The 22085-nt window shown below is 39.1% G+C and overlaps 2 protein-coding genes across 2 annotated transcripts in view; one reads left to right on the top strand and one right to left on the bottom strand.

Moving 5' to 3' along the window:
- Nucleotides 1-21896, bottom strand: part of LOC126378915 (eukaryotic peptide chain release factor subunit 1) — a 32619-nt gene extending 10723 nt beyond the window's left edge. The window contains exons 1-8 of the mRNA XM_050027431.1: nt 21422-21896; nt 18216-18391; nt 17453-17691; nt 17131-17361; nt 15640-15795; nt 14959-15059; nt 13755-13848; nt 13034-13181 (exon numbers count right to left, since the gene is read on the bottom strand). Coding sequence (XP_049883388.1) covers nt 13034-13181; nt 13755-13848; nt 14959-15059; nt 15640-15795; nt 17131-17361; nt 17453-17691; nt 18216-18391; nt 21422-21504 — 1228 coding nt within the window. The 5' untranslated portion in view covers nt 21505-21896. The remainder of the gene's footprint in view (nt 1-13033; nt 13182-13754; nt 13849-14958; nt 15060-15639; nt 15796-17130; nt 17362-17452; nt 17692-18215; nt 18392-21421) is intronic.
- The window catches only part of LOC126378958 (uncharacterized), a 170779-nt gene that overhangs the window by 98179 nt on the left and 50515 nt on the right, over nt 1-22085 (top strand). The window lies entirely within an intron of this gene.

Here is a 22085-nt window from a genome sequence, read left to right as displayed (position 1 = left end):
TAAGGTAAAGGTGAAGATTAAATTGCCTTCATTAATTTTCAGTCGCATGGTAACGACTGTGGTCACGGAATGAATAGGCGAGTGATTTTCTGTCTCGCTAGAATAGCACAAAATCATATCTGGCGAGAAGTGAGTGGAGTGAGTGGGAGTAGACGGTATACAGGGTGTTAGTAACACCGTAACGAATACTGAGGGGATGATTCAGACCATGATTCTAGGTTGATATCAAGAGGAAGTTTCCGTCGCAAAATTCATGTTTCTTTTTTGTGTTTTTTAAATTATTCTCTATAGAACTGAATCACCCTCTCAATATTTGTTACGATGTCACTTACACCTCGTACAAGTACATACAGGTAGCCACACAAGTACGTATGGGTGTTAGTGACACCGTAACGAATACTGAAGGGGATGATTGATACCATGATTCTGAGTCGATATCAAGTGTAATTTCCCGTCGGAAAAGTCACGAAAATTTTAATTTTCAGTTCTATACTTTTGCGACAGAAAATTCAACATGATATCAACTCAGAATCATAGTCTGAATCATCGCTCTAAGTTTTCGTTACGACGTCACTAACATCCTGTATACCTCTGCCTACCCTTTCGGGTATACAGATTATTGTTAAGCTTAGAATTATGTAGTTCTCACAGTCATCCGTTGCAACGCGAACGTCATTGAGAAACGGGTTAAGGTAATTACATTTTTACCATATTCGATTATCACCACGTGAGGCACGTTTAATAATTTAATATGAGCAACACACGTCAACCTTCGAAAGTATCTATAATGTCCTGTTGTTTGAGAAGACAGAGAACCAATATAAATTATTTACTTATTCATCAATTGCTTTTTGTTTTAAGTCTTATTATTTGTTTCAAGCGTTTTAAAGAGGATAAAAACTAGAAGCTTAAATGTAGGCAGGCAGTAGGCAGCACTGTTGAGTGTTCCTAAATTTTGACCATTCTCTAAACTGGCCCCGATTCCTGCAGACATCGCCTAATTTTATTTTAAGTTATATCCGTCATATTCATATCCGTCGAAAAGGAAAAGGACGGATGATTCACAGCTCTTAATTTTTGGAATAGTGAGTAAATGAATAAATAACCCGGGCGAATCAAAAAGGTACGTCCCTGGTATGCAATCCGTTTGACGTGCTGTCTACTTAACTGTGTCGGGTTATTGACGGATGTAAAATTTTTAGACGGTTGGTTTAGATTTGTGCTTAAAATTGACGTCTGTTCCATAAATTTTATGCTTGTCGATTACCCGTTCCTTTTCGGCGGATAAGAAAATGACAGATATAACTTAAAATAAAATTAGATGGTATTTACAGGAATTAGCACCATTATCCAGCTAAAATTCGTGATAAATTGCTATAAAATGTGGAGCAACGTGGAGTGTATCCCGTCTGAAGGATGAGTTACGAAAAACAAAAGCAGCCACTTGGAAAAAGGCACTTTTGATTGAAAATAACTGTCTCTAAGTTTTCTTCTTTCCGATCTTTAGGGAATAAATATAACACTACGATTTTACGGTTAAGGTGATTCGTTTTCCATACAAAAGTTGATGCAGTGCTACAGGAAAACGGATAGAGGAATATTGTTATAAAACCGATAAATAGTAATATTTTGGTGTATTATTTTCGCAAACTAACAAAAATTTAGGGTCCGAATACGAGAAGTACCATATTTCAGACCCTCAATTTTGATCAATTCTACATTTGTAGTGGTGCAGATTACAGTGTATTTGCTGAGCGTGTAGAGGTGTCAATGTTAGTTTGTGTGCGTGATAGTTTTTTTTTTCTCTAAAGGCTTTGACTACAAGTAGTCAAAGCCTTTAACAACAACCTTTACAACAGCCTTTGACAAGTGTAATAGAATGTCAGTGACAATTTATAAAGAGATTTTGTATGAAGAGAATAAATATAAATAAAAAACTAAAAATACTACAATCTGAGAAAAGGAATATTGGAAAAATATTTTTGTTTTAACGCATATTATTTAAACATTTTTAAATAATGGGTAAGTACCGTGTTTTTAAAGAGGACATATATTATAATAAAAAATCAATACATAAAATGAAATGGCTGTATGGGCATAGTTCCCTTTGCCTTACCCTTCGGGGAAAACCAAATAAAAAAAAAAGTTGTTGCATTTGCCGGCCTAAATAGTAGTCATTTTTAATTAATTGTTTTTCCATCCAACATACAGATTTATTTATATTTTCTTTGCCGCGGACTTTTTGGTGGAAACGGGAACGGGAAGGTTGATTTCTTCGTTGAATAATCTAAATAATCAATACGAAGTGGTGTTTTGTGGTTAATGATCACATTAAGTTAGTCGGAAAACATTCCCGATAGTATTATTAAATCGGAATATTCAATAAACAAAGTGTATCTATCTATTTTCGCTTTGCGCCAACAAGCCGCTTACTTCGTTTGGGGTTCGGAGTAGGAGTCTGCTCCGAGGGTGGGGGCTTAGGTTTCATCATTTCATTAATCATCATCAAGAAAAAAACACAAGACATGGCTGTATAGGCATAGTTCCCTTTGCCTTGCCCTTTGGGAAAAAAAATAAGATAAATTTTGAAATTATTATGTATAAGGCTTTTTAGCGGGAAACGGGAACGGGACAGTTGCTTTCTTCATTGAATAATCTAAATAATTAATACGAAGTGGTGTTTTGTGGTTAATGATCGCATTAAGTTAGTCGGAAGACATTCGCGAGTGTTATTACATTGGAGTATTCAATAAACAAAGTGTATCTGCCTATTTTCGCTTCGTGCTAGGAAGCCGCTTCATAGCTCAAAAGTTTATGCGGACTTTTGAGTTAATTCGTTTGGGGTTCGGAGTAGGAGTCTACTCCGAGGGTGGGGGCTTAGGTTTCATCATCATCACTCATCACCTTTCACCATTTCATTAATCATCAAGAAAAAAAAATACGTCAGACATGGCTGTATGGGCATAGTACCCTTTGCCTTACCCTTCGGGGAAAACCAAACCAAAAAAAAAAAATTATTATGTATAATAAACAAACATCACTGACATCATGACAGATCTAAAACTAACGAAAATCTTTTTTCTTTTTTCTATTTGACTTATTTATGAATTTTAATCAAGAAAACGTGATAATAAGTTCGACAGCAACCAGTTCAGGTCCCTGAAACAGCCCATTTCAGGCCGCGTATATATGGAAATACTACTTCAATACGTCCCAGCCTCGTCTTTTTTTAACGTCCTCGTTAAAAAAAGACGTCCTAACCTGAACTAACTAACCTAACAATAAACACCACGCGTAAATATAAGTCCAGAAATGCGCTGCAAGTCGTCTGGACTGGGCGCGAAAACAACATAGAATTCGATTAGCTGCTAAGTGTCCCGCATGCTATCACCAGCTGTCACTGACATACGTATGAAGTCCCGCGGATTTTATTGGAACTAAATGACAAGTCATAATAATTATATGCGGATACTGCGACATCAGCGCCGTGCTTGCGGGACGTCCTGAAGCGCTATTACATCTTTTAAACGCGATGCGACAAAGTTTGAACCGACGCAATTTAGGAAAAATCTACCTTATTATTACTGTACTGTGATCGTTATTTGTAAAATCATACAATACATATACACAATTCTTTATACACAATATAATTATTATGACATATTGTGGACTTTTCGGTAGACCTACAAAAAAGGAACAATTCAACCATACGTTGTTTTGTTATATCTCAATGGGCTCAGGCAGTGTTTTCGCCGAAAGCTCCAAGTCGGCTATATTTGTAACGATAATTATGTTTGACATTCATCATCATTTTTGAACCATTTTATACAAAAAAAATACTTGTATAAATTATATACCCTAAAGCACGCCCATGAATCACTCTACTCATAGGTGAAAACCGTATGAAAATCCGTTCAGTAGTTTTTTAGTTAGCCGCATGTTCACTGATGCGATTAATGCCTGTTAGAATTTTACAAAATAAAAAATACGGAAATTACGGAAGGTACTTTAGTGCAAAGTACTAGATTAGATACTAGAGTGCAAAGTACATTATTGTATAATTATTATATTATTGGTAAAAGTGATACTTTTTGAAAATTCCGTAACAAATAGACGGGTTCGCCAAATTCAATTGTAAAAAAAAATACAAAAAGTAAAAACAATTAAAACATGCACTTGGGTTTGAACCGTGAAACTTAAGAATGGCGGCGACTGCTTTACCAAATGCGCCATTTAGAAGTTAGAAGTAGACTTCAAATTATGCATCTCTTTTAATAGCTAACCTAGTTCGCATGTGTGTGTGACAGCTTCGTGTTTGTACACAAATTGAAGTGACACCAACTTTTGATGCAATGTTTCAATATGATATCTGCAGTAAATACTTCAAAATTGTAGCTTAACTTAAAGATAATGTATGTAAGATTTCGCCACCTAACATTTCACTGGGTCAGAACTCAACACTAAACGAATAAATGGAAAAAAATACGAAAACTGCAGAAGTAACGCCCTCTGCTGACGCAGCGTTACCTAGCTGACTGAAACGCATCACCTTAAACGCCGCGCAAAGGGTTGCAGTGTAAAAATATAACCAAAACAATATGTTTGTTTACTCAAATAGTATGGGGAACTGGCAAAATTTAAGAACACTCAACAGTAGCGACACCTGCTGGGAGAAATAGGCAGTTTTTATCCTCATTCATCAAACGGTGTTTACGAGGCAAAAGTAGAGTTTAGAATAATGAGAGAGATTAGACAGAAGAGAGGCGAAGTACCTCCGCCAACCCGCACTGTAGCAGCGCGGTGAAGTATGCTCCATACCCCTCAGGTTGATTGAGGGGAGGCCTGTGCCCAGTGGGACGTTATGTAAGGGGCGAGAGACGTTAGAAGCGGCACGAATCATGCCAATATAATGATTATAAATAGTTTATTCTTAGGTTAGTTCTTGTGGAGGATATACCTGTGTTATATGGACGATTATTATCTAATATCTATCTATATATTAACTATGGGCATAGTTTGTATATTACATCTTTTCAATTGGATCATTAGACATTGTTCGACTGAAACGCGTCCCCTGTACCCTCAAATGTTTGAGGTTCAACTGACCTATTATTTATTTTTTAAATTATACTTACAATCGTGCCGATTCAAGCAGACAAACCTTATTTTATTTTAATCTAAGAGCTCTAAAAATAGTACTGTCCTTCACTCATGACGAGCGCAAGACGGAGACAAAGCTAGTTTGAGAACTATCAAACTAAATTAAAATTAAGTAAACTGAATTTATATAGACTAAATTAAGTAAACTTAATTTTAATTTAGTTTGATAGTTCTCAAACAATTAAATTAAAATTAAGTTTACTTAGTTTATAAAAATTAAGTTTACTTAATTTTAATTTAGTTTGATAGTTCTCAAACAACTAAATTAAAATTAAGTTTAAGTCTGCAGGAATCAACACCATTCACTCTACTAATTTAGACATCTGATATAATTTTAACAATAAATATCTTTAGTCCATTTCGTTCAAGTTTTGTTCACAAATTTACTATGTCAAAGCTTTACGAACTAAAAATATATGGTTGTCTATCAAGGGACCAAATGGCACCTGAGAGGCTGTCGAATCTTTGGTGGCAAGGGTGTGGCAGCCAAAGGATGTTTACGAGGTACCGAACAGAGCATAGTACCCCCCTAGCGTTACCCGACAATCATTGGTTTAGATCTGTGTTGGATTCGAGCCTGCGACCTCAAAGTGAGAGGCAAGCGTTCTACCAACTAGGTTACCACTGCTTCACTAGTGGGTACCTTAAGCAGGGCTCGAATCTACAATTTTTATTCCGGTGAACGCAATTCAGGGGACGATTAGGTACTGACCGACCCAATTATCTTGGAAACGGCTCTATTTACTTGTTTCTACGCATTTAGCTTTCAAAATCTGCACTAAAGTCTAAATTTGAAAAGTCGCAACTGTAAAACGAGCGAAGACCTATCTTCAGGCACTTATTTATTTCTTATGACTCTACTACCAGCGGGATCTGCGAATTAGCGAGGACATCGACCAATAGACGCGGCAAATGCTATCTACGGTAGAGGTCACGGCATAGACGGAAGTTAAAAGGGCCAAGTGAGCGCGAATCGCGCGCTATACAAGTATGAGCAAATAGTTCATACTTCAACTTTGCATTCCACTCGTCCCGCAAACTTTACGACACACGGAGCTCCGCGATTGTATATTATAAGGTCGTCTTGTGCATTATAACCTGCAGGGAAAATAATCAAATACCAACAACCATACAAGGAGATCCTCAACCTTATTATGAGGTTTTTAGCTTTCCTGTGATAAGGAGGTATCTCCTTGCATGATATTCGATATTTGATATTTTAAATTTGTCAGAGAATAAATTTAAAGCTCACGTGAAGCTTCTCTCTCTATATATAAGAGCTGCGCTCTTGTCGGTGGAGTAACCGCCATTCCTCTCTTCTTCCCGCCAAAACCTTCACCTCCCGATACGACACGACCTGCACCTTCTCTTTTATTTGTTTCACAAATGTTATCCTAGGTCTACCCCTTCCTCTCTTCCCTTCAAACTTTATGTAAAAAAGTTTATTATAAGATTAATGATTACCTAAATGATAAAAATGTCTGGTATTGAATGTGTTCCTCTAGTTATTAAATAACTTGTAATGTACCATCATTGATTTAAAAGATGTGTTGCTGTTGCAGTTTCTTGTCATTTCTTCTCCTCAGCCATAACACGTTGCGAAATGACGTAATTTCAAAAAATTTACATAGGCCTTCAACAAGTTTATCCATGATAATTACGTTGAATAAATGATTCTGAATATTTGCGCTGCAGGTTGTAACGCACAAGACGACCTTTTGATACTCGGAGCTCCGTGCGTCGTAAAGTTTGCGGGACGAGTGGAGTGCAAAGTTGAAGTATGAACTGTTTGTTCATACTTGTATGGCGCGCGTTTTGAGCTCACTTGGCCCTGCCAACCTCTTCCTTCTATTTACCTATTAAACCTATTATATTCTAAGATAAATAATAGAGAACCGTTGAAAATAAGTTACATCAAAACTGTTACGTTACCTATGTTAGAATATACACGTCTTTATAGTAATTATATTTTAATATTATTTTTTTTATACTTGCCTTAATTATTTTGAATAACCAGTACCCATCTTTTTTTATTAATTAACAACTTCCACAAAAAGTGCTCATTTTGCGAAGTGCTCAATCTGCGAAATGCACATTTTGCGAAGTGCTCATTCTGCGAAGTGCTCATTTTGCGAAATGCACATTTTACGAACTGCTCATTTTGCGAAGTGCTCATTTTGCGAAATGCACATTTTGCTAAGTGCGCATTTTGAGAAGTGGACCAAATGCGAAATGTGCGTTTTTTATCTAGTGTACATTATGCGAAGTGCACATTCTGCGTCAGACACATTATGGGATCAGTGATGTGGCCTTCCCGGGAATGTTTCCAAGGTGGGAATTGTCCCGTCGTGAACTCTTTAATAGTACGGCCTTAACGTGTTAAAAGCAATTTGCAACAACGAAAAAAACACATCTGTAGGTAATATTACCTGGTGGAAATAATATCTGTAGGTTGCCTGGAATAGATTGCTACCTTAGCAATAAGGCCGCATGTTGTACTACCAATCTTATTATAATGCCTAATGTATTTTTAATGTAATTCAAGTGAAATAAAAAGTTATTGTATTGTATTGTATATTATTGTTTTCTTTGAGTTGTAAAATAATAATATTTATGTATTTGGTTGTTTATTTCTAAAGAGAGCAATTCATAAGACAAACATTAAATAAGGGCCAAGTAGTTAATGCACTCCGCGGCAAATCTACAACAAGTCACGTCAAAAAAAAAAAGAACTGAGGACACTGGCTGATATTTTTTTTCTTCAAATTATTCGTTCTGGTTCTCTGGTCTTATCTGCCTAAATGCTAAGTAATAAAGCTATTTAAACATAACTTTTGCGCCGGGAACATGCCGACATAATAATCAAATCTTTAACTAATCTCCCTAGCATTATCCCGTTTCTCACAGGGTCCGCTTACCTAACTTGAGAAATTGCTTCTCAAGAAGCCACGTTTATAATCTATTTTTAAATATGCAGACTGAAGTTGCATTTCTCCGTAGGCCAGAGAGAGATGGTGGCCGAGTTCGGGTAGGGACCCATTCCTACGGGGTATAACGTAGAACCCTTGCTGCGGAGGAGATGGGAGCCATCAGTACGGCAATGCAAGCCGAAAGAGGCGAGTCACAGGGACTGTAACCTGGAACCTGACAGGGCAGCAGTAACTGTCAGTACTGTTCAGAGGCGGAGGACAGGAGTCCTAGTATGACTTTGAAATAGCCTACTCTGGACGCCATCCCACTCGCGTTAGAGTGCTGCGGGGCGAAAGGAAAGAAACCACTGCCCTATTTTCCCTAAAAAGTAGCACGGAGAATGCTACACCGACAAGAGCGTGGCTCTTAAATAGTCATGAGCAATACCATGTACCCACTTTAGAACCCTTTCGCACTATCATATTTGACATTTAATGAGACTCACGGTTTCATTTGTCAAAAAAGATAATGTGACATGGTTTCAAAGTGTAGACATATTAGTATTCGACCATACCTGTGACTGGCCCTACAATGTAGTCATAATTATGTTGTTATGTTAAACTTTATAAGCATCTACTATTCAAATGTTATATTGGTTCTCTGCCAGAATGCATGATTAAAACTACGTTTTACTTTCATATATCGTCGCTTTATAGTGAAAACATCGTTAAAAGGCGGGTGCCATTTTGAATAATCACATTCAGATTTTATTTCCTTCCAACATCGATTTCATCTACCTAACATTATCCCGTTTTTCACAGGGTCCGCTTACCTAACCTGGAGATTTGACAGGTCCGGTTTTTTACAGAAGCGACTGCCTGTCTGACCTTACACAGATAGAGACAGACGATCTCTGTCGCGGCGAGAAAGAGTCGCGTGCTTACGGCGCTAGGCCCGCTGAATGTGATTTTTCAAAAAAGCGCATACATTGTTTTCAATATATGGTAACGATGTATCATTTGTTGATTGGATAAACAAAATTGTGTACCTATGTACTAGTAGAGAAGCGAGGGTGAAGGGGCTAACAAGACCATTAGAAATGCGAAATATGTTTCATAATAGCCGCGTTTTCACTTGGCACGCGACATGCTGAACAACATGTTGCTCAAAATGTTGAAAGTTAGCGCGCAACTTTTGTTTAACGTTGTCTGTCTACGCATCTACTACACGTCTGTCAACAACATATCGCCAGAGGAACTACTGTTGTTGCGCGTCATGTCTCCACTCGACAACAATTGTTGCTATATAATGTAAATTATTTATTATAAAAGGACGCCACACACAAAGACAAGACGAAATATATTTCAAGTCAAATTGGGACAAAAACAATCTAATGAAGAAGCGTCGCATGTCTTTAAACATTACCAAATTACTAAAAATAGAATTTAGGTGTACATAAAAAAGTAAATATTATCACTCATGCTCAACTAACGACGGTCTCTAAACAAACAAGTTTCGGGACATGTTCCGCTTCAGCTGGCAACGGTCACGCGCTGTTGTGCAACGTTGCCGTACATGTTGAGCGTTACGTGTTGCGCGTTAATTGTTGCCAAGATACGCGTCTTTAAGCGTTAAAGGCGCCAATTGTCATGTACTTAATTTAATCCAATATAATCTCCCGTTTTCACAAGGTCCGCTTTGCTAACCTGAGAATTTGACAGGTCCGGTTTTTTACAGAAGCGACTGCCTGTCTGACCTTCCAACCTGCGAAGGGAAAACCAGTTCAATACAGGTTAGGTTAGGTTACCTTCGAAACACATTTCTCGGGAATGTCGGTTTCTTTAAGGTGTTTTCCTTCACAGCCGAATCCAATCATTAAATTATTCGATCGAACTTTACTTGGCTGTTAGGGTAGGAAAGTAATTTCCTGTGATTCTTGTTAGCCCCTACTAATTATATTATATTATTATGAAGAGAAACATATCAAAACGAAATATATTTCAAGTCAAATTGGGACAAAAACAATCTAATGAAGAAGCGTCACATGTCTTTAGACATATTGAGATAGGTTGTATAAAAAACTGCACATTTGTTAAGCACAATTATGACGACGGCCAAACTAGAGATTTAGATTCGATTCCCAGTGGGGTTAATTCAGGAAACGACTTTTCTAAATTTCTTTACAACTCTTCCAAGAGGCTCAACGGGAGGCTAGGGGTAGTATTAATAAACTAATCTCAGCTGAGCCTGCCCTCAAGATCATGCTCAAGTCACTGTTTTTATATGAGAACTGTCACATTGACATGATCTTGAGGGCAGTCTCAAAGCTGAGATTAGTTTATTAATACCACCTTAGGACTGTTAGTGACATCGTAACTAATACTGAGGGGAATGATTCAGACTATGATTCTGAGTTGATATCAAGTAGAATTATCCGTCGCAAAATTCATTATATTATTGTGTTTTTGAAATGATTTTTAACCGAATTCAAAAATGGCGGAGGTGTGTAATTTTTAAATTATTTTTTTTTAGTTATTGTCAAAGCCGTGTGACGCTAAATCAGTGTAAAGTAAACGATGCAAGCATAATGTCTTAGGTCTATGTTTAATGTGTCGCGTCGCGTCTAGTAGTCGTCGAGGTCTACGTCGTCTAGGGGCTCGTCGAGTTGTAGAGATTGGAAGTCAACCTTGTATCTGAGTATGCCTGGTTTTTTTTAAATGTATGGTGTGATTTTTTTGGAGGGTTTGTATGGGTTTTTTTTGGGATTTCGTTTGTTTAATTTACACATTTTTTAGAAAGTTGCGTAGCGATTTTTTTATATATTGTTTTTTTTTTGGTTTTTTTATGTATGTGTTTTGTGTGTAAATGTTAGTCCAGCGTCGTCCAAAAGCAGCAGGGAAAAGAAGAAATACACCAATTAGTACTTTGTTAGTAGAATCATATGGATAATAAAATACAAATAATAATATAATATATCGATACAATCGATAGAAGATCATTAGTGGTCTCGATTCTTGCAGGCACCTCCTAATTTTACTTTTAAGTTATACCTGTCACCTTCTCATCCGACGAAAAGGAAAGGGACGGGTGATTGGCAGACCATTGATTGACGAATAAAATAGGCATCTCGCTTATACGCAACCTATTTGACGTGTGCTGTCAACTTAATCTTGTCCGATTAATAGCCAATATAACTTTGGAAAGCCTATTTTTATCTGCCTAAAATTGACGTGTGTTCCATAAATTTCATGCCTTTCAAATTCAAAAATATCTTTAGGTAGTTAACATAGTTACACTTTGAATCGTCAATTTTTACATAACGAACGTCTCATCCGCCTAAAACTACGGCAGCTTCTCACAACCTGTATAGCCGGGGAATAGAAGCTGCAAGAAAAACCTCGGCACAGGGCCCTAGACGTTCTTTAAAAAAAATATAAAAATAAACATAAAATATTGTTATACAATTGAGTAATTTAGCTGCCTAATATCAGTTCTCAGACAGTTAATCCCATGCATTCATATCTCCAAAATAATCACTAACTTTTACTCGTATCCTTTTCGGTGCGTAAGAAAATGACAGGTATAGCTTAAAATAAAATTAGATGGTGTATACAGGAATGAGCACTAATGTTCTATTTTTCATAGAGCATTTTTCTTTTAATTGGTTCCTAGTTGAAACTGCCCCGCGTTGCTCCAGACCTACTGTTGTTGTTCTGACCCTTTAATCCACGTTCGTAACTGACCTTTGGTAACCAGATACGAACATAGATTTTTTTTCTTGCTTGATAACCAGTTACGATAATGGAATTTACTTGTCGTTTTTGTAACCATGTTTCATAACCAGCTACGAAAATGTTTTTTTTTTCTCTGTTCATAACTGGTTATTAATAAAAAAGTTAGGAACAACAAAGTTACTTAATTAAAAAAATCATTTTCGTAAACTCAGCTACGAAAGTGGATAAAATATTTATTAATTTATAACCAGTTATGAACAGAGAATAAAAAAAACATTTTCGTAGCTGGTTATGAAACATGGTTACAAAAACGACAAGTAAATTCCATTATCGTAACTGGTTATCAAGCAAGAAAAAAAATCCATGTTCGTATCTGGTTACCAAAGATCAGTTACGAACGTGGATTAAAGGGTTCTGACGTCATTTATTATTTTTTATAATAAGCAAAGGCCATCTTATAACGACTACAATGTTCTGTTTCTTCATTTAGCATTAAAAAAAAAACTTCCCCGTACATTTCTCCTGACCTGCTGTTGCCGTGCCCAGTAGGCTCTGCGCGATAACCGCGCCGTGCGCGACGCGAATTATGTCGCGGCCTTCGACCAATAGCCGTTCATCTACTGTAGACGACAGGTCGACATGGCAATTCTCTAGTGACGTGACGTTTTCAATATCGATATATTTTTATTATGTATGTAACAAAATGTGAATAAAATAATACCATGTTTTCATTTAAGTTAATATTTATTCATCTGAATCGTCTAACGTTAATTTTATTTCTAAAATATTATTCTTAGTTTTCAATAATTTCTTAGCAAGTATATGTAAAATATACTATATGTAAAATATAATATAAGTATATGTAAAATATACTTGCTATATTTATAATTTTGATTTACCATAAATATTTAGATTTCTTTTAAATCTATTGTTTTTCTTTTGTGTTAATGTTAATTTCTAATTCAATAAATTATGTGAGCGAGATTATAATCGATATAAACGCGGTCGATACGGACTCGTGCGACACTAAGACTAAGACGCCGCGGGAACTGTGCTCACCTCATGCCCCGATTGCCATGTCGACCTGTCGTCAACATTATGTAGATAGCATTCGTATCGTTTATTGGTCGAAGCGCTCAATATAACTCGCGCAGGGCGCGGCGCGGTTGTCATGCAGACCCGGCTTGTCATCTATTATATCTTATAATAACTACTTCAATCTAACTCACCGCCAATTCCGCCGAAGCCGCGCACGAACTGGCTACCCTCCTGGCTCTTGTCGGTGATGATCTCGAGGGTCGCGCCAAACGACTTGTAGTTGTTCGCCAGCCACTCCAGCAGCGGCTGGCACTCCACCAGCTCCAGCTCCACCCCGCTCTGGTGGGGAACGCGGTGGAGATTGTGAGAGTGGATCAAAGATAAATTATAAAATGATTCGAGAAATAGAAGTTATAATTGTGCAATAATATCTTATAATATTATTATAATAAGGAAAAAAAAAGAAATTGCTGCATGAGCAATAAGGCCGCCTGTTGTGCTTTTTTGTATATGTTGTCCTTATCTCTGTATTTTGTGTCCATTGTCCTCAATAAAGTATTTTACCTATCTATCTAAGGCACCTCGAGTCACCTAATATGTGTTTTCTTTTTTCTTAGGTTTTGGGTTCGCGCTGTTTACTCAAATAGTATGGGGAACTGTCAAAATTTAAGAACACTGAACAGTAGCGACACCTGATGGGATGTAAGTAAGTAAGTAAAATCTTTATTTCCTCTACAAAAACACATGGTAATATTTGTAGTCTGGAGCTTAAACTAGGATACCCTGTGTTTTATGAATCCAGGCCTCTACCACCAGAAATTCATAATAGTCCAACTTGAATTAAACGACCTCCATGGTCCAGTCGTTGACCGTTGGGCTCAACTGTGTGTGCGTGTGTGTGTGTATACATACCTCTTTGTCGGTGAAATGTGACTTGTCCTTCTCCTGCTCTGGCGTCAGATGTAAGATGGTTTCCTGGCCTGTTGCGTGTAGCTTCAGAACATATCTGTAATAACATAATTTTTAATTAAATTGCATGAAAATATAGCGCTTTTATTATCGTACCTGGCAACACAATTTAACTATTCAAAGTGTCAAGAAGATGAACTAAGTACCCACACCTCACCGAGGTTTCTGTTAGACCAACGTGGTAGTGACCTGTATCGCCGTATATAATGGTCGAGCCAACTGTGTTAGTGAAAACTGCACATAAGATAAGTTAATAAAATAACCGATAAGTACCGGGGATCGAAGCGGCACTTCCCACTCAGAAGCAAGCCACTGTCCCATTTTTTTTTTTTTCGACGTGACTTATTGTAGATTTGCCGCAGATGGCATTAACTACTTGGCCGGACAAATGGGGAGCGCTGAAGGCTCTCACCCGGTACAACGTTTAAGACAACAGGCCTGAGGGTGCCCAGTTGGGCGCGAACCTCGGCTCAGGGCGTCGTCTGAGAGGAAAAATATTTGAAAGAATTAATCGACCCTAGTGGGTCGATAGCGATAAGCGCTGAATGAGGGATCTGTCCCACAGGACCAGTGACTTCTATGCTACAGGGCCACAGTGACTTATGTACCACAGGGCCAGGGTGACTTCTGTACCATAAGACCACAGTGACTTATGTACCACAGGACCACGGTGACTTCTGTACCATAAGACCACAGAGACTTCTGTATCACAGGACCACAGTGACTTTCGAACCACAGGGCCACAGTGACTTATGTACCACAGGACCACGGTGACTTCTGTACCACAAGGACCACGGTGACTTCTGTACCACAGTGACTTTCGAACTACAGGACCACAGTGACTATCGAACCACAGGACCACAGTGACTTCTGAACCACGGGACCACAGTGACTGTTGACCCACAGAGTCTATCGAACCACAGGACCACTGTGACTTTTGAACCACAGGACCACAGTGACTTCTGTACTCCAAGACCACAGTGACTTCCGAACCACAGTGACTTCTGTACTCCAAGACCACAGTGACTTACGAACCACAGTGACTTCTGTACCACAGGACGACAGTGACTTTCGAACCACAGGACCAAAGTGACTTCTGGACCACGGAACCACACGCTATGTTATGTTTTAAATAAACTGTCCTCACCTCTGTATGTCAAGGTTTTCCCAGCAAATGAGGGTCTCCACCGCGCCCAGCTCCAGCGCGCGCAGAGTGTCGTCCACTCCGAAGCAGTATTTGCCTGTGTCCTGTAATACAAGCACAAAATATTATAATACAATTTTTGGGTACTTATATTAAACAACACTTAAACACAAACACAACAAAAACACATTTTTTCACATTTTTTGTGTGATTCAGAACACTTTAACGCCTAGTTGAACGTGACGAAGTTACGTATGTTTCTGATTTTATGTTTTTTTTTTCAAATTCAAAAATATCTTTATTCAGTAGGTAACATAGTTACACTTTGAATCGTCAATTTTTACATAACGAACGTCTCATCCGCCTAAAACTACTGCAGCTTCTCACAACCTGTATAGCCGGGGAAAAGAAGCTGCAAGAAAAACTTCGGCACAGGGCCCTAGACGTTCTTTTTGAAAAAAAAAAAAAAACACAAATTATGTTATACAATTGAGTAATTTAGCTGCCTAATATCAGTTCTCTAAATAATAACTATCGGGAGGTGAAGGTTTTGGCGGGAAGAAGAGAGGAATGGCGATTACTCCACCGACAAGAGCGCTACTCTTAATTAGAGAGATAAATGTTCTCCTAGGTCTACCCCTTCCTCTCTTCTCTTCTTCTCTTATTTTATCGTTCTAAAAATACCTGTGAGATCTCGTCGAAGTATCTGCCGATGAGTTTCTTCTCCTGTATGAACTTGACGTTCTGCAGCGACTCCGCCGCCAGCTCGATGGCCTGGTTGAAGCCGTTCTCGCCGCCGTATGACACGTCCACCAACTTTATTATCTTGGCTTGCAGCCGCTGTGGAAAAGAAACGGAACCAATTAGTACTGACTACTGACTGAGTTGCTGCTTAGCAATAAGGCCGCCAGTTTATACTGTATCTTTCGCCCATGTGTGTAAAACTTGTTTTGTATGTTGTGTGCAATAAAGTATACTTTATATCCATAAAGTATCTAGTACTTTATATCTATATACTACAGTACTCAGTAGAGGAGCTCGGTGGCGCAGTGGTAAACGAGCTCGGTCTGCGATTGTTGAAGTTAAGCAACTTTCGCAAAGGCCGGTCATAAGATGGGTGACCACAAAAAAAAATTTCATCTCGAGCTCCTCCGTGCTTCGGAAGACACGTTAAGCCGTTGGTCCCGGCTGCATTAGCAGTCGTTAATAACCATCAAGCCGCACTGGGCCCGCGTGATGGTTTAAGGCCCGTCCTCCCTATCCATCCATAGGGAAGGCCCGTGCCCCAGCAGTGGGGACGTTAATGGGCTGATGATGATGACTACAGTACTCTGTTAGATAGAAAAGAATCGTTCGACTTAATATCGACTGATACGCTACGAATAAATAATAAGTCCTGATACGTCACTATGCTATTTGCCATTTACTTAGTTAAGAGTCTTTTTGTAATTATTTCTTTTTATTTTGGTGCAATAAAGTGTATTTGTATTGTATTGTATGCTAATGAACACAGCACTAACTTACGTACTTTGACAGATCTAATTCTTACCGCGCATTGAGACTATTGTAAAATGTTATCTTAATGAAATATAATCAATAATCGTACTGAACTGGTCGTTCTGTTTAATAGTACCCACCAAATAATAATATTACGTCGATGTCTGCGTAGAACCCAAATCTATATACATAAAAATAAAAATGAATTGCTAGTCGTTGGTCTCGCCAAAAATTGAGAACGGCTGAACCGATTCGGCAAATTTTAGTCTTGAAATAGTCGTGGACATCCAGCGGGCCTAGCACCGTAAGCTCGACTCTTTCTCGCCGCGACAGAGATCGTCTGTCTCTTTCTGTGCAGTACTGTGAGAGAGTGACGGGTGACGTATGTCGAGGCGATAAAGAGTCGCGCGCTTACGGTGCTAAGCCCGCTGGGCAGGTTTAAACGGTGAGAAAATATGGATAAGGGTGATACGAAGCTCCAGGTTATCCAGTTTAATCAATGTAAATCGAGCAACGAACAGGAGGGTTAAAATGGCCACATCGAAGCAATTCATCTACGAATTTGACATTTGCGCATATAAAAGTGTGCAATGCAATCAAATGTCAAAAAGCAATATTGCTTTCATAGATTGCTTCGTTGTGGCCATTTTTACCCTCCTGCACACCAAATACACTCACCGGATCGAACATGTCGGACTGCGAGAGCTCAGTCTTGAAGTCAGCGGAACCGGCGAGGATCAATCCGGCCACGTTGGGCCGGTCCGCGCTGATGAACAGCTGCGTGGCCACCTCCGCCACCTTCCTCACGTAGTTGTGACGTTTCTCCATACGCAGACGCGCGAAACGGAGCGCCGACTGACCACCGCGCCCGTGCTTCTTTGGGAGGTCCACTGTGAACTTGTGAAGCACCTGAAACGGACAACCGGGAGGTTAGAAATGGCCACATTGAAGCAAATCACCTTAAAAAAAATCTAGTTTTAATATTAAGGTATGAACATACCTCTCGAGTATTCCCCTGCAGCGTACCAAACAGGGCGCCGTTACCATCCATAACAATGAACCCGAACTTGTTGTCATCAGCGAGCAGAGCGGTCAGGGCTTCTGTATGGAACTTGTTGTCGCACAGGTAGAGCGACGTGTTGATCGGTTTGAACGGCTCGAAGTCGATATTCACTTTCTTCTCCTTGCCTTCCTCCGTTACGATGGTCCCGCAGTAGATCACCAGGCCGTTTGGAGGTACTGTTAACGAGATAAACATTTTAAGTCAAGTAGTTTGAAAAGTTGCGAAGGGATTATGTCAAAGATAAATTATTAAATTTAGATTTTCAAAATAAAAACTTCCGAAACACAGGACCACAGTGACTTTCCAATCACAGGATCACAGTGACTTTCGCAGCACAGGACCACAGTGACTTTCGAAACACAGGACCACAGTGACTTTCGCACCACAGGACCACAGTGCTTTCTGTACCACAGGACCACAGCGACTTCTGTACCACAGGACCACAGTGACTTTCGCACCACAGGACCACAGTGACTTTAGCACCACAGGACCACAGTGACTTTTGTACCACAGGACCACAGCGACTTCTGTACCACAGGACCACAGTGACTTCTATACCACAGGACCACAGTGACTTCTGTACCACAGGACCACAGTGACTTCCGAAACACAGGACCACAGTCACTTCTGTACCATAGGACCACAGTGACTTATGTACCAAAGCAGAGAACTAAATAAGACCATAAGTGACACAACCCACCTTTAGTATAGAGCTTGAGCCGATGCTGTACAGAGGTGATGGCCCCGAGCACAGAGAGCCTGTTGACGCGCGACTTGATGTTGGACGCGGTGCCGAACTCGTCAGCCAACATCTTGGACACGCGGGAGATCTGGTCCTTAGGCGGGATGATGAGTGATATCATTGATGTGCCATTGCTGGAAAACAAAGATTTCTGGTCAATGGGTAAGCTACCCAACCACACCAGCCAGCCAACCAGCTGGAACCTGACAGAGGGCAGCAGTAACTGTCAGTACTATTAAGAGGCAGAGGACAGGAGTCCTAGTATGGCTTTGTAATAGACTACTCTGGGCGCCATCCCACTTGCGTCAGACAGAGTACTGCGGGGCGGAAGGCAAGAGGGAAACCACTGCCCTATTTTTCCCTAAAATGTAGCATGGAGAGTATTCGGAAAATGCTACACCGACAAGAGCGTGGCTCTTAAATTGATGATGATGGGTAAGCTACAAGAAAAGAGAGGAAGGGGAAGACCGAGAAGAGATTACATGGAACAGATTAAAGAGAAGGCGAACGTCGTGTCTTGTAAGCAAGTAAAAGAATTGGCCTTTGATAGACAAGAATGGAAAATGCTCCACCGACAAGAGTGGCTTTGTGATGTGACGGGTATTTTATCAGGTCAAAGGTAAATCATAAAATGGTGCTGATACCAGTACACATCATCTAATTTTAAGTTATACCTGTCAGTTTCTTATCCGCAAGAAAGGGACAGGTAATCGACAGGCATAAAATGGCGTCAGTCACGTCAATACATACACACATGTGGGATTTGGCGTGTAACGAAACGTAAGGCGAGTGAAAGGGAAGGATGATAGTGTGCGAGGGGGAGAGGAGAGAGGGGTGGGAAGGAAGACGATTAGAAAGAAGGTTACAGAGGACTTTGAAAATTGAAATAAACGACGGAAACGAATTTGGAGCTTTTCCTTTCATATCCCTACATACATAAACTCACGCCCGTATTCCCCGAAGGGGTGGGCAGAACTACAAATAATCAAGAAACTATTTGCAGCCACTTTTGATACATAGTCCTAAGGTGGATAATGATAAACCGTATGATGATAGGGGATCAGCCCATCGCTCTTACAGATCCATCATGTTCGACAGGACGCTGTTCCTTTACCACACCACATGGAGAGTTTAAGACAGAAATTTGAACAACCTTTAAAATTTCGATTTATACATTGTATAATAGATTATATTTTTTATTATTATTATAGTTTCTTATCAACTTCCTAGTACTAAAGAGAGGAAGGGGAAGACCAAGAAGAGTTTACATGGAACAGATTAAAGAGAAGGTGAACGTCGTGTCTTATAAGCAAGTGAAAGAATTGGGCTTTGATAGACAAGAACAGAGAATGCTACACCGACAAGAGGTGGCTTTTAAATTAGTGATCTGATGAGTGTTTCATCGGGTCAAAGAGGTCTTATAAAATGATGTTGATTCCAGTTAATTATTTATTTATTTATAGCCTTTTATCATCTATGAACTACGGTACTGATTTCAGTAACCACCATCTAATTTTAACTCAAGTATACATGTCATTTTCTTAACAGCAGAAAAGGAAAGGGACGGGTAATCAGGCATAACATTGGAACAACCCTCTCGAAATTTCGATCTAAACATTATATAATAGTGATTATATAGGCAGTAGTTTCTTATCAACTTCCTACTATTACAAGGCCACACTGTACACCAGTAATTAGTAACAGCCTGTCATATCACAACTTACATAGTGTTTCTAATTTATTGGCTATTACGTGAGTTTCAGAGAACCGGAAGTCAATATAATTAATGTCACCATAAAAATACCATAATTACATACATACATACATAAAATCACGCTTATTTCCCATGGGGGTAAGCAGAGACTATGGAATTCCATTTGCTTCCATCCTGACACACTTCTTATGCTACCTCCACATTTATCAATCGTTTCATACACGCACACCAGTTCAGAGTTGATCATACTGAACCTTTCCTAAGGACATCTCCAATTTCGTCAATGTACGTCTGGGTATGTCTTTTAAAATCCTTTAATATTTCAATACTCATCATCATCAATTTAAGAGCCACGCTCTTGTCGGTACTGCATTTTCCATGCTACTTTCAATACTAAGGGAAAATATATACCCATGGTAAATCCATACCTTTGAATAGGTAGTATAGGTAATTAACACAGGAGACAAAACAGAAATAAGCAGCCATACACCTTTTAGATGTTGGGAGTAATCTCTTTCAGGTTTAAGTAATACTTATTGAAATTGAAAAAAAAAAGAGGGTAAATGACTTATTGAAGATAAGCTTACATGTGTTCCATTTTGTTTCATTGTTTGTATACAAATAAATTAAAAATAAACAGAACGAGTGAGGAGGGGTAAGGGGTAAAGTTTGAGGCCTGTGCTTTGCAACATATACAGGGTGTTAGTGACAACGTAACAAAAACTTTGAGGGATGATTCAGACCATGATTCTGAGTTAGTATCAAGTGGATTTTTCCATCGCAAAAGTATGAAACGTAATTTAAAAAACAAACACTTTTCATGAAATTATTAACTCAGAATCATGGTCTGAATCGTCACACTCAGTATTTGTTACGGTACTAACACCCTGTATAAGCTGTTTATGTATGTATAATAAACATTAACAACAAACAACAAGTATCAAGAACCCTTAGTTCATTGTCTGAAGTTTAGCTGCCTTACAGCTATTATACAATCTCTTCCAAGGAACATTAGAATAATTACCGTAAAGATTATGCAAGTTTGTAATTAACATGAATAAATTATGGATATTAGTGTTTTGATCATTTTTGGCTCTCGGAGACGTCAAAAATGGTTGAAAGTGAAACCTAAAGCGTAAAGTAAGCGTTTAAGCTTGTCTAAACTCAAAAATCGATAATCCACGTATGATGTCGACATAACCTCAAAGTTTTGACATTTTTCACTTTTGACGACTCCAGCGTGGCAGTTGGCATTTTGCGAGGCTTCGGGCCTGCGCCGTGGCCGCGATGTCGCGTGCTAGCAAGGTTATACGCGCATGGACGCAGTCTAGCGCATGCCACCAATGACGTACCTCACTTGGCATTTTCACCTACTCATGTCGCCAAAATAGCCCTGAACTTGACTTCCTCAACCTTCCCACGCATTTATGAAAGTTCACAAACTGCTTACCCTCTCGCCATCTCCAAACTCTTGATGAGTTTCTTGATTTTCCATATTTCAACATTACGATCTGCTGACGACTCCTCAGACATTTTGGATCGGTTTCAAGTGAAAACTCACACAAAAACACTAATTTAATAAAGATTATAGTAAAAGTAAGTCTTTAAAATAACACTAGTAAACCCCAAAATAAAGGTATACGAGGGAAAGGGAGCCCGGAGTCAGTTTGAACCGCCTATAACCAGATCCAACCGGACGGACGACACTCGCGACTCGATTAAACACTTTCTAGTTCACATTTACGTCCGCCGTCGCGCGTACTTTTCTTCTTGTGCGGGGATTCTTGGATTTCTTCTTTATTCGGTTACCCCTAAGCATGTGGGACACAGAAATCAGACATTACACGGGTAAAAAGATGACGTGAACAAACGATCGAACGAACGCCTCGCCTCGTCGTCCGTCGGGAAATGAAAGAAAAAAAATCGAAGATTGTTGCTAGGTTATAAAAATACCGTGTACTGCGATCGCATACGCGTTTGTACTTTGTAATATTGATTTTATAATAATCGATTTCTACACTTCTTTTGTTTTTTATAAGCTATTACATTTTATGAAGTTATTATTAATGGTCAAAATCCGCGCTAACCATCGCGTGCCGCCAACGTGCCGCGCT

This window comes from Pectinophora gossypiella, chromosome 27 (genome assembly GCF_024362695.1).
Source record: "Pectinophora gossypiella chromosome 27, ilPecGoss1.1, whole genome shotgun sequence".
NCBI classification, from domain to species: domain Eukaryota; kingdom Metazoa; phylum Arthropoda; class Insecta; order Lepidoptera; family Gelechiidae; genus Pectinophora; species Pectinophora gossypiella.
This window is presented reverse-complemented; position numbering and strand designations above follow the sequence as displayed.